The following is a 13,719-nucleotide window of genomic DNA, read 5'->3' as shown; positions in this document are numbered from 1 at the left end:
AATACAATACGATACAACACAATACATACAATACAATACATTGACAATGATGGACAATTAATTTATCACCTAGACAAGATTTTATTTAAAATAACGTGTGGAGAATGATGATAAAGTTACCTTAAACTAGTCCGGCCAAGTCTCAAGAATCTAAAAAAGACACTTCAAATAAAAAAAATATTATACACTATTATGTCACTTTTAATAGATAATAACTACAACTTTAGTAAAAAGTATAATAAATAACCTAGAAAACAAAGCATATTACTTATTATAATATGTTGATATACATTATATATTATTATGTACTTTAAATCCCTCAACACATTCCTTCAAGGAATGTGATGCACTGGATTATGACTACTAATAGGAAGTGCTATCCCCAAATGGACCTACTCAGCGCAAATCCAAATTAATTAATTGAGATTCAATACAAATATCGAATTGACCAATTTAGTGCTAATAACTTTAAATATTGTATCGGCTCACGATAGGAACTAAGAAATAATTAAAAACAAGGAGACCAAGCAAGCTATCATTGTCCTGCAGGAATTGACAAAACCAACAAATTTGTAAAGTTTTAAGGCTACCAACAAACAAAGCCGGCAAATATAAACTTATTGCATATTCCCATTTAGCTAATAATTTGCCCTGTGGCCTGCAACAAGCATGTTATAAAAACAAGAATAATTATAGAGTTTTTGTGTATTGTTTCTATAATGGGAGGTAATAATAAACAAGGCATGTTTAGATTTGCTGATAAAAAAGATAAGTTGTTAATGTTTTTTGGGACATTAGGAAGTATGGGAGATGGTCTTCAGATTCCTCTAATGATGTTTGTGCTTAGTGATGTAATTAATGATTATGGAAATCTAAGTAACTCTGTTTCTATGAAGACTGTCAACAAGGTGACACAATGATTAATTAGCTTTAATTTGCATATTAATTAGTAGTAAACATTAGTTAAGAGTGTGTTTTGTTTTCATTTTATTGCAGTATTCTCTCAGGTTACTCTATGTTGCATTTGGAGTTGGACTGGCTGCTTTTGTTGGTAAGTGAAGCTAAGGTTCATTATGTAGGATTTCTCTCTTAATTTAACACAAAAAGGCGGATCAACGACAAGTGAGGCTTGTTCAAGTGGTTGAGCACCTCACGCTGGAGGGTAAATAGTAACACTATTAATCCTTGGATTATTTGACTGTGAACTTAATCATTAGTATTATATATTAACTTGAGATTGTTATAAAAACTTGCAAACGTCAAATCCTGGATTGTCTTTTTTTTTTTTCGTGATTGTAACAAAAGATGACATATTGAAACATTTGTGAGTGCAGAAGGATTATGTTGGGCAAGAACTGCAGAAAGACAAACATCTAGAATGAGATTAGAGTACCTAAAATCTGTTCTGAGGCAAGAAGTTGGATTTTTCGATACACAGGCAGCTGAATCTTCCACTACTTATCAAGTAATTTCGACTGTATCAGCTGATTCAACTACCATCCAAATCACCATAGGCGAGAAGGTATGTATATATTCTCTTCCATTAGTGTTGTGAATATTTTTTTTTGTTGTAAATAGTTATAACAACAACAATATACTCGTCAAGGGAGCCAAGATTTGGTATACATGTATAAAAGGTACTAGAGTAATATTTAACTTATATACATAGTATAATTTTCTCGCGAGAGATGTTCAAGTGGCCACCCTTGTGTCAGTGGAGTTTTGCCACTGCAAGGTGATCTCTGAAGAGTAGCAAACATGATGTATTGATATGCTGCAATACTTAACCAGAAGATTTATAGTAGTAGTAATACTTTTGCTTCTCAAATAATGTAGTATAACTATAGAATTATTTTCAGTTGATAGGAAAAAATGTAATAGCCAATCTTTATTCTCAAGTTTTACATTTTATAGCCTCTAATCTTTATTTTGTGCTTTGATGCAGATACCTGATTGCCTGGCTTACATGTCATCCTTCCTGTTCTGTCATATCTTTGCCTTTCTACTCTCATGGAAGATTACGTTGGCCGCGATACCATTCACCTTAATGTTCATCATTCCTGGACTTGGATTTGGTACAATGATGATGAATGTGGGAATGCAGATGATAGAGTCATATGGTGTTGCGGGAGGAATAGCAGAACAAGCTATCTCTTCTATAAGAACATTGTACTCTTATGTGGCTGAGAACCAAACTCTTGAGAAGTTCAGCCAATCGTTGCAGAGAGTTATGGAACTAGGAATTAAACAAGGATTTGCTAGAGGGTTGTTGCTAGGTAGCTTGGGAATGGTTTATATTAGTTGGGCTTTTCAAGCATGGCTCGGATCGATTCTAGTTAGCAAACATGGAGAAAAAGGTGGTGATGTATTTGTAGCAGGTTTCAATGTTCTTATGGGAGGATTGTAAGTTTTCTTACACCCTATGTTGCTCGGACTCTTCAAAAAATGTCACTAGGTAGGTGTCGAATCCTCCAAAAGTAGTGCATTTTGGAGGATCCGAGCAATATAGTTCTTACCTTAATACTCATGTTTTTAGTCTCTCTCTATACGTTGCTAAAAATGATGTTGATTAAGCTGTTCATGTTTTTGCAGAAACATTCTGTCGGCTCTTCCAAATCTTACAGCAATCACGGAGGCAAAGTCTGCTGCAATTCGGATCACAGAGATGATTGATCGACAACCTGCAATTGACACTGAAGACAAGAAGGGGAAAGCATTGTCATATGTAAGAGGAGAAATTGAATTCAATGGTGTATACTTCAGTTACCCCTCAAGGCCTGATACACCTATCTTGCAAGGCCTGAATCTTAGAATTTCACCTGGGAAAACTACAGGACTTGTTGGGGGTAGTGGTTCAGGAAAGTCCACAATCATTTCATTGCTTCAGAGATTCTACGATCCCATTGAAGGCGATATTTCGTTGGATGGTCACAAGATAAAGAAACTCCATATAAAGTGGTTGAGGTCCCAAATAGGTCTTGTTAATCAAGAACCAATTCTCTTTGCAACAACCATAAAAGAGAACATACTATTTGGCAAAGAGGGAGCAACTATGGAAGAAGTGGAGAAGGCAACAAAAGCTGCAAATGCTCATGATTTCATTGTAAAGTTACCAGATGCATATGAAACTCAGGTACATAGTCTCAGTTTCATAATACTCCCTAGCTCCGTTTCAATTTGTTTGTCTGGTTTTGACTTGGCACTGAGTTTAAGAAAGTAAAGAATACTTCTGAATCTTATAATCTTAAATTAAAGATATGTAGAATGTATCAAAATGTCATTTAATCGTGTGGTCTTAAACATTCCATCTGGAAAGTTAGAACTAACGAGTTGCCAAAAAAGGAAAGCGGCATTCTTTTTTAAATGGACTAAAAAGGAAAGTAAGACAAACAAATTGAAACGGAGGGAGTAAAAAGAAAACCACATCACTACAAGTCTTACTGTGTTCTAAGTCCTTGTTATAATTGTACCTTCAAATGTTGCAGGTTGGGCAATTTGGTCTGCAGTTATCTGGAGGACAAAAGCAGCGAATAGCCATAGCGAGGGCTTTGATAAGAGATCCAAAAGTCCTGCTTCTTGATGAAGCTACAAGTGCATTGGATTCACAATCTGAAAGAGTTGTACAAGAGGCCCTGGATCATGCATCTATGGGAAGAACTGCAATTGTCATAGCTCACCGTCTGTCCACCATTAGAATGGCGAATAGGATAGTAGTTCTTCAACAAGGGAGAGTAATTGAGTCTGGAACACACGAAGAGCTTATGCAAATGACTGATGGTGAAGGTGGAGAGTATTACAAAATGGTGCAGCTGCAGCAACTAGCCACATTAAATGATGTTGCCAATACCCCTAATCAAAAGACTGGTGGAAGAAGTAGCTATCGAAAAGGTAGTAATACCCCTCAAAGTCCATTCAACATGATATCTAGTGCAGCAGCCACACCGGTTATCTACTCGTTCAGTCCAGCATTTTCTAGAAGTACACCATTGTCAGTTCCTTACTCCGTCCAGTACGAAGAATCATATGAAAGTTATGATAACCATTTCACAAAAGAGGCTCATCCAGCACCTTCACAATTGCGTTTACTCCAAATGAATGCTCCTGAATGGGGTAGAGCTTTGCTCGGATGCATAGGAGCGATAGGCTCGGGAGCTGTTCAGCCAATAAATGCCTACTGCGTGGGGGCAGTTATATCTGTTTACTTCCGGCCTGATAAATCCTCCATCCAATCCCATGCGAGGATCTATTCTTTCATATTCATAGGTCTTGCTGTTTTCAACTTCTTCACGAATGTTATCCAACACTACAATTTTTCTGTCATGGGAGAAAGGCTAACCAGAAGGATAAGGGAAATGCTGCTTGCCAAACTCATGACGTTTGAGATGAAATGGTTTGATCAAGACGAGAACACGAGTGCAGCCATATGTGCTCGGCTATCTACTGAAGCAAACATGGTTCGTTCCCTTGTGGGAGACCGTATGTCATTGCTAGCTCAAGCATTCTTTGCTGCTACATTTGCTTATACATTAGGACTTTTCCTAACATGGAAGCTGTCCTTAGTGATGATGGCAGCTCAGCCTTTGCTCATTGGAAGTTTTTACGCGAGGACTGTACTGATGAAGAGTATGTCTGTAAAAGCACAGAAAGCTCAAAGAGAGGGAAGCCAATTAGCAAGTGAAGCTGTTATTAATCATAGAACAATAACTGCTTTCTCATCTCAGAAAAGGATAGTAGGACTCTTTAGAGACTCATTAGAAGGTCCTAGAAAGGAAAGCATACGACAATCTTGGTATGCCGGTGTGGGTCTATGTAGCTCTCAATTCCTAGCTGCAGCTTCCACAGCTTTAGCTTACTGGTATGGCGGAAAACTATTGTCACAAGGGGACATATCTCCTGAGAAACTTTTTCAAGCATTTCTAGCATTGCTTTTCACTGCTTATACTATTGCTGAGGCAGGAAGCATGACTAAAGATATATCTAGAGGAAATAATGCTGTGGGTTCAGTCTTTGCAATCCTCGATAGAAACACCGAGATCAATCCAGATAATTCATCAGCAATAGATGCAACGAGAACACAAATAAGGGGACGTGTGGAGCTGAAAAGAGTATTCTTTGCTTATCCATCAAGACCAGATCAGCTGATTTTCAGAGGATTAAGCCTCAAGATAAGTGCAGGAACCACAGTAGCATTAGTTGGACAAAGTGGTTGTGGAAAATCAACGATCATTGGGCTTATTGAAAGATTTTATGATCCAGATAAAGGATCAGTCTATATCGACGAAAGGGATGTAAAAGACTACAACTTGAGATCCCTGAGGCAAAGTATTGCATTAGTTAGCCAAGAACCAACTCTCTTTGCAGGAACTATCTATGAGAACATTGCATATGGAAAAGAGAACGCCAGCGAATCTGAGATAATAAAGGCTGCTGTGCTTGCTAATGCTCATGAATTTATAAGGTCAGATATACATTCATCACCAATTTATTTGAAGTTCTTCCATAATAAATGTCATTTGCTAAAGAAAACTGTTGCACGAACTTTAAATTTACCATAATATGACACCTAAGCCTAACTCAACCCCAAAAGTTAGTTCATGAGCGAGAATTGCCCAAGTTCATATAAACAAATCACCAGTCCATTCCCCACCAATGTGACACTCTAACACCCTCTTCACGCCCAAGCCCAACTAGAGCGTGATCAGGATGGACCTGACCTGGCTCTGATACCATGTAATCGAATGGAGTTAGTTGTTGTCTTATTCCAATAGGTAAGCAATGTATAAATACAGTACATTAGTGCTAACTTAGGAAAGAAATAAAGAAGGATCACTACGAGTCTGCTACCTAACTATGTCTTATGTACATTACTAAGAATAAAGTCTATATACATTCTGTAACAACCAATAACTCATTTACTTCTGTGATGCAGTGGAATGAATGATGGATATGAAACACAATGTGGACAAAGGGGAGTGCAACTATCAGGAGGTCAGAAACAACGAATAGCCATTGCCCGAGCAATACTCAAGAGCCCGAAAATCCTGTTGTTAGATGAAGCAACTAGTGCTCTTGACACTGTATCTGAAAGCGCGGTCCAAGAAGCACTAGAGAAAATGATGGTTGGACGAACATGCATTGTCGTGGCTCATCGCCTTTCTACAATACAGAAAGCTAGTTCCATTGCTGTTATAAAGGATGGAATAGTTGCAGAACAAGGCTCACATTCTGATCTACTTTCTATAGGAAAATATGGTTCATATTATTCTTTGGTCAAGTTACAAGGGGGAAACTCTCCTTACAGGTAAACTTGGAAAAATAACTTGTCTTGTGCTACATTTGCCATCATTTTTGTAAATTGAGATATGGTATAGTACTTTAATCTATTGAATATTCTGCTCACTTTTCTTGTATTTTTTTCATAACTGCGAGTAGTAAATTTTCTTGATCCGAGAGTCTATCAGAAACCATCTCTTTAGTCGCCACAAAGTTAGGAATAAGATATACGTATATCATAACTCTCTCTAAACGGCCACTCTTGGGATTACACTGGATAAATTATTGTTGTAAATGCTACTTAGTATATTTACTTTTGACTGGAGACCTATTCTGTAGTAGGAAAAGTTCTTCAATGAAGAACAAGAAAATTTCGGATGTATATAGCATTTGAATTGATGGTATATAGTTTCTGTTCGTTTCATAATGTTACGTATCAACGATACGAAAAAAATAAGCTTATAAGATTACAAACAAAAAGTCAAATACAAGGTAGAATTCTAATAAAAAGGGTAGGAAAATCGATAAAATAAAATAATTAAATAATGAATAAGGCAACAATGCAAAAAAGATAAAAGGTAATGAAAATCACACCAAATCTTTATTATATAAAAAATAGCAACTTTCAAATTTAGCAAACATAAAAATCATATTTGTATACTATAACTATAGTTTGCATAATTGCGCTCTATAACAAACTTTATGTTTGCTATGGAGCATCAGACTATATAAATCGTTGGGGGCATCAAATTTGTATAAAATCGTTGGCGGCCTCTCGTTTGTATAAATCGCTGGCAGCCTCTCAATTCAATTTTATGTGTGTATATATGCATAAATTTGAATCTGTATACAATTGAATCGAAATAAAATGTTTGTCTATCAAATCTCTCTCTCTTGNACGAAAAAAATAAGCTTATAAGATTACAAACAAAAAGTCAAATACAAGGTAGAATTCTAATAAAAAGGGTATGAAAATCGATAAAATAAAATAATTAAATAATGAATAAGGCAACAATGCAAAAAAGATAAAAGGTAATGAAAATCACACCAAATCTTTATTATATAAAAAATAGCAACTTTCAAATTTAGCAAACATAAAAATCATATTTGCATGCTATAACTATAGTTTGCATAATTGCGCTCTATAACAAACTTTATATTTGCTATGGAGCATTAGATTGTATAAATCGTTGGGGGCATCAGATTTGTATAAAATCGTTGGCAGCCTCTCATTTGTATAAATCGATGGCAGCCTCTCGTTTGTATAAATCGCCGGCAGCCTCTCAATTCAATTTTATGTGTTTGTATATATGCATAAAATTTGAATCTGTATACAATTGAATCGAAATAAAACGTTTGTCTATCAAATCTCTCTCTCTCTCTCTCTTGCTTTAAACAAACACAAATTATACATTATATTTTGTATAATATGTGTTTGTATAAAACGAGAAAGAGAGAAAGACAAAAAAGAACTGGACAGGGGAAGATTTGTATTGTATAATTATAAGTGTATAGGACGAAGATATAGGTATTTGCATGTGTATATACAATTTTCTCTCGTTTTATACAAATAGAAACACAATTTATACATTTGTGTTTGTATAAAGTGAGAGAGGTGAATGACAACAGTTTGCTATGGGTTACAATTAAATCAAACTGTGGTAATAACATTTAATTTGAATTAATAGTTTGCTACTACATACAATTTTCCCTATAAAAAAAAGACATTTTTCATCTTACAAAAAAAACCAACTTTTACCATATATATTATAACTACAATGGAAGTAAGTATTAGGAAACTAAACTTGAAGGGTGGTTTGTGCAATTATCTCTTTTACCTTTTGGTTATAATAATTGTAGAAAAATTAGTTTACTTGAATGACTTTATAAAAGAAAATCCATAAATTAAGTGATTTTATTGATACAAAACTAAATTGAGTAACTTTCTCAAATAAATTCACATACTTGAGTGACCTTTTGATATATTTACTCCTCTTCTTTGCGTGTAGTTTCAAACTCAAGACTATCTTTTATGATAAGTAAGTAATTCATTGTGACAAATATATTTAAATATAACATAAAATAAATTGATTAACATAACTCTTGTAGACATATATTTTTATTTGTAACTTTGTATCATGACATAATTTATGAATAATTCATCAACTTAATTGAATATAATATAATAAAAACTCAAAAAATAATTTTGATATCCCCTCCTCATTTTCTTGTTTATGTCGTTGAAATTATAACAAGCCAAAGTGATTTATGAGTAATTTAATATAATAACTAAGTCATATTAATTTGTGTATCTCAAAGTTATCGACGTCGTTGCTTTATCACCACAATTCACAACTACTTTACTTAAAATCCGTGCCCACCTTGAATGGATGTGCATTTTTCTAACTTTTAAAAAGACACCACTTACAACAAAAAAAGAATCTTTCATTTTAAAAAAAATTATTAAATACAATATAATATTAAGTAGGTCCATAAAAATATCTTAATCAAGTAAATTCAAATTGGGGTAGTTGACAAAAAAGAAAAAAAAAAAACCAAACAAAAGCAAGAGTCAAGTGGATGCATAATAAGTGCCCCTAGTTTTGAAGAAGAGGTCAATTATGCCGCTTTTAACGTAACGATCCACGAAGAAGCCGTTTGCACCTAAAACATCTACTACCCACAATAATATGAGTAGTAATCGCCAAAGAATATGATGCACTGAATGCGGTTAATTAATAAAAAATATTTTTTTTTAAATTGAGTCGTATATAACGTAAATTAAATAGTTATAAAGATATCAGTTATTAAATGAAAAATAATGACAAATAAACAATATGAGTAGTAGATTTGGGCTCTCTTTGTTGAATCTTGTTTATCGAAAATAATTTTTTATTTTTCAAATAATTTTTTGTATATTCTATTTATTCTAAACCTCATTTTGATGAACTAAATACCGTGGAAGTAAACAAAAAAAGGACAAAAATCTTACGTACAATTTTGGTTCAACTAATCCTTTTTTTTTTTGCTTTTAAAAAAGAGGAAAGTGATGATTAATAAATAATTAAATAATGAAAAAGGTGGAAAGAAATTTTCGAATAAAAATGTAAAAGAGAAAAGGGGAGGGAGTAATCATTGATCAACTTTATACAGAATCAAATACCCCAATTTGATTTTACATGTATATCAAATTTTACAAGGCTTTATTGAATATAGGTATCGAGTAATTTTATCAATCAGATTTGAACATATAAATAAATATAAATTGTCTAATAATTCTACACTAAACTAATATTTGAAATCTCAATTTTATGATTTTTTAAATTCACTTTATATCCAAGACAATTTCAGCTTAAAAAGTTTTATTAATATTTACATTAGTTTTGTTGATGAGGATGACAAGATTTTGGTCATCAATTACATATACCCAAATTGAATAGTAAGCAACTTAATGTTTTTCATAATGATAATGACAGACACAAAAAAAACCCATTTATTATTCACATTGATTGATTTTTATATGCAATATAGTAATAATAATAATATTTCTTATAAAGCAAGAGGTCAATTTTTTTTTATTATACCAACGTCACTAAATTATATTTGATAATGTAAAACAATTCAATTTTACTTAAATATCATGAAATAAACTATTTTTATAACCAAATTACTAAATTTATCCAATAAAAAAAAGTCATTAAGAAGACATAAAATAAATGTGAGTAAAAAGAGTGAAGTCGACTGACTTTTTTTTTTTTTTTTTATCATAAGAAAATAAATTATTAACTTTAACCTAATAAAACACTAATATAATTTCATGGAATCTAATACTTACCTCTTAGAAATAAGAAAGAGTGTTTCTAATAGACCCTCAATTTACATTAAATATTTTCAATCAAATTTAAATAACAAATATCAATATGAGGTCAATAACAGTATCAAAATAATATGAAAAAAGAGCAATACATAATATAAGAAAGAAGATTTAAGTGCGATTATCAAGGTAGTATTCTATCCTAATTTGCTAATATTTAAACTCTTATATTTAAGGTCATGTTTGTTCATAATAAACTTGAAATGCGCTATATTAGAGCATATATTAAAATAAAAAAAATACCTAAAATAAAATTAAGTTATTTTTAGTATATATTTTTTTACATGACCTACATTTTTCTAGTTTTTTCTAAAGGAGCGTGTAAGTGTCAACTTCATTCTCCTAATTTTCCCAACCACATATAAAAATTAAAAAGGAAAGGTAGCTTTTGCGTGTTGTTTTGGTACACTACACCTCATTATTACACGTGTCCTCATATAATTGGTTAACCCTATAAGGCGGTTTCGTCTAGAGTCGGCCATGCCATCTATAAAACGAAGCATTCTGCACCTCATTTTTTCATCTTCTATCTGATTTCTATTATAATTTCTCTCAATTGCCTTCAAATTTCTCTTTCAAGGTTAGAAATTTTCTCAATTTTTTGGCTTTTGTCTGTTTAGATTCTTGGTTTAGCTAATCAGGTGCTGTTATAGCCCTTAATTTTGAGTTTTTTCGGTTGTTTTGATGGAAAAGGCCTAAAATTTGAGTTTTTTTACGTTGATTTGATGGAAAAGGCCTACAATTGGAGTTTTTCCGTTGTTTTGATGAAAATGCCCCTAGTTTGAGATTTTTTTTCCGTGGATTTGATTCTAAAGGTTTAAAATTAGAGTTTTTTCGTTGGTTTGATGAAAAAAGCCTTAAATTTGAGTTTTTCCGGTTGATTTGATGAAAAAGCTCTAGAATTTGTGTTTTTTCGTCGGTTTGATTCTAAAGGCCTAAAATTTGAGTTTTTCCGATTGTTTTGATGAAAAAGCCCTAAAATTTGAGTTTTTCCCCCCGTGTTTTAGATTGTTTGGTTTTGATTTCTCGAATCAGATAATCAGGGAGTGTGAAAAGCCCTAAAATTTGAGTTTTTTTCGTTGTTCTGATTGTTGTTTTGATGAATTTGCAGATGCAGATCTTTGTGAAAACTCTCACCGGAAAGACCATCACCCTAGAGGTGGAAAGTTCTGATACAATCGACAACGTTAAGGCTAAGATTCAGGATAAGGAAGGAATTCCCCCGGATCAGCAAAGGCTTATCTTCGCCGGAAAGCAGTTGGAGGACGGACGTACTCTAGCTGATTACAACATCCAGAAGGAGTCTACCCTCCATTTGGTGCTCCGTCTACGTGGTGGTATGCAGATCTTCGTTAAGACTCTTACGGGTAAGACGATTACCCTTGAGGTCGAAAGCTCAGACACCATTGACAATGTTAAGGCAAAGATCCAGGATAAGGAAGGCATTCCCCCAGACCAGCAGAGGTTGATCTTTGCAGGGAAACAGTTGGAAGATGGCCGCACCCTAGCTGACTACAACATCCAGAAGGAGTCTACCCTACATTTGGTCCTCCGTCTCCGTGGTGGTATGCAGATCTTCGTTAAGACTCTTACCGGAAAGACCATCACTTTGGAGGTGGAAAGCTCCGACACCATTGACAACGTGAAGGCTAAGATCCAGGATAAGGAAGGAATTCCCCCAGACCAGCAGAGGTTGATCTTCGCTGGTAAGCAATTGGAGGACGGCCGCACCCTAGCTGACTACAACATCCAGAAGGAGTCTACCCTCCATCTTGTCCTCCGTCTCCGTGGTGGTATGCAGATTTTTGTTAAGACCCTCACCGGAAAGACCATCACTTTGGAGGTTGAAAGCTCAGACACCATTGATAATGTCAAGGCTAAGATCCAGGACAAGGAGGGAATTCCCCCAGACCAGCAGAGGTTGATCTTCGCTGGAAAGCAATTGGAGGATGGCCGCACCCTAGCTGACTACAACATCCAGAAGGAGTCCACCCTTCACCTTGTCCTCCGTCTCCGTGGTGGTATGCAGATTTTTGTTAAGACCCTCACCGGGAAGACCATCACCCTGGAGGTTGAGAGCTCCGACACCATTGACAATGTCAAGGCCAAGATCCAAGACAAGGAGGGTATTCCCCCAGACCAGCAGAGGCTGATCTTCGCTGGTAAACAGCTTGAGGATGGCCGCACCCTTGCGGACTACAACATTCAGAAGGAGTCCACCCTTCACTTGGTGCTGAGGCTGAGGGGAGGAATGCAGATCTTTGTGAAGACCTTAACCGGGAAGACCATCACCTTGGAGGTGGAGAGTTCTGACACCATCGACAATGTGAAAGCTAAGATTCAGGACAAGGAGGGGATCCCACCAGACCAGCAGAGGCTGATCTTTGCTGGTAAGCAGCTTGAAGATGGACGCACCCTTGCCGACTACAATATCCAGAAGGAGTCCACTCTGCACCTTGTCCTCCGTCTCCGTGGTGGTTTTTAAGTTGCCTGTTGTTGGTTGTCGTGTTGTCTGGCTGTGTCTGTTGCCCATTGTGGTGGTTATGTGTTTGCATTATGGTCTTAAAGGATCATCAATGCGTTTTCGCTTTCTGTTCCTTTCTGTCTCTCATTTGTGAATAATAATGGTGTCTTTATGAACATCCAGTTTCTGGTTTCTTTTCTGATTGCAGTTTGAGTTATTTGCTTTTGCTTTTGCTTTTGCTTCCGTCTACTACACTACTTTGCAATTACTATATCACTTATGCAGTGTTGATGTACTAAAGCCTTCGATCCATCTTCTGTTTGATGATTCGAATGGTATTTATTTAACTCATACCCAAGTGAAGCATAAAGTTAGAGGAGAGTTCCTGTTCCATTGCCTGTTTGTATCATGGGCAACTCATGTTAATAAACATAAGAAAAACCATGATGCAATCTGTGTAGCTGATAGACTTTGATGACAGACCGACTCGCAAGTAACAAGAGATAACAAGAGGAAACGTAATAAACATGTACGGGAAGTCCTCCAACAATGACTATAATCACATGTTTTTGTAGATTAGCAATTGTACATGTCAAATGATCTTGGATTAAGGAAGGAGCTTGTGAATCAAAACATCTGAATTTGGACCTAGAGTCTTGATGTGATCGTACTTTGGATGGAGAGACCATGAATAAGAATATATGAATCTGGAACTGAGAACTAAATGGAAGACAACACTGATCCAACAGATTGAGCCTTATGACATTAATCACAGAAGGTAACTCGGTGACAACCAAGAACGGAGAGCTGCAAATTCTATTGTCTTAACAACGGACCTTTACTGGAACGGAGAGCTGCAAATTCTGTTATGATGTCTTTTATAGGTGGCTTTTGGATTGTTCTTCGCTCTATCCTTTTATGTAACTTTCAAGAACCAACCAAATGCTGGTGTTCTAGATAGATATACGTGGCATGTGAGAAGGGACCCTGAAGAAGTTCAGATGACGGTTCATTCTAATGTGTTCCCTTGAAGCAGTTTTCCCTTGTCTGATTTTGCTGTTCTACATGATTGAATGCTCATTTACTCAAATAGTAGTTGTATTTTTGT

At 35.2% G+C, this 13,719-nt stretch overlaps 2 protein-coding genes across 8 annotated transcripts; both read left to right on the top strand.

The window, feature by feature from the left end:
* Window positions 1-719: 719 nt before the first annotated feature.
* LOC125860398 (putative multidrug resistance protein) lies at window positions 720-6,337 on the top strand. The gene is made up of 7 exons (XM_049540351.1): window positions 720-908; window positions 997-1,051; window positions 1,335-1,522; window positions 1,946-2,403; window positions 2,593-3,133; window positions 3,486-5,458; window positions 5,930-6,337. The coding sequence occupies exons 1-7, from the start codon at window positions 720-722 to the stop codon at window positions 6,303-6,305; spliced, it is 3,780 nt and encodes a 1,259-aa protein (XP_049396308.1). The 3' UTR covers window positions 6,306-6,337.
* Window positions 6,338-10,670: 4,333 nt separating this feature from the next.
* Window positions 10,671-12,787, top strand: LOC125851740 (polyubiquitin). Of its 7 annotated transcripts, XM_049531522.1 has the most exons (3): window positions 11,236-11,534; window positions 11,763-11,839; window positions 12,068-12,787. In XM_049531522.1, exons 1-3 carry the CDS (start codon window positions 11,247-11,249, stop codon window positions 12,630-12,632), a joined length of 930 nt encoding a protein of 309 aa, XP_049387479.1. In that variant the 5' UTR covers window positions 11,236-11,246; the 3' UTR covers window positions 12,633-12,787. The 7 variants fall into 7 exon arrangements, with proteins under 7 accessions (XP_049387446.1, XP_049387479.1, XP_049387472.1 ...); XM_049531489.1 differs by adding an exon at window positions 10,671-10,727 and having other exon boundaries at window positions 11,259-12,787; XM_049531515.1 differs by lacking the exon at window positions 11,763-11,839 and having other exon boundaries at window positions 11,991-12,787.
* Window positions 12,788-13,719: the final 932 nt, after the last annotated feature.

The sequence above is a fragment of the Solanum stenotomum genome, chromosome 1 (genome assembly GCF_019186545.1).
Source record: "Solanum stenotomum isolate F172 chromosome 1, ASM1918654v1, whole genome shotgun sequence".
Lineage (NCBI taxonomy): Eukaryota > Viridiplantae > Streptophyta > Magnoliopsida > Solanales > Solanaceae > Solanum > Solanum stenotomum.
The sequence above is the reverse complement of the archived record's forward strand: the minus strand, read 5'-3'. Positions and strand labels throughout refer to the sequence as shown.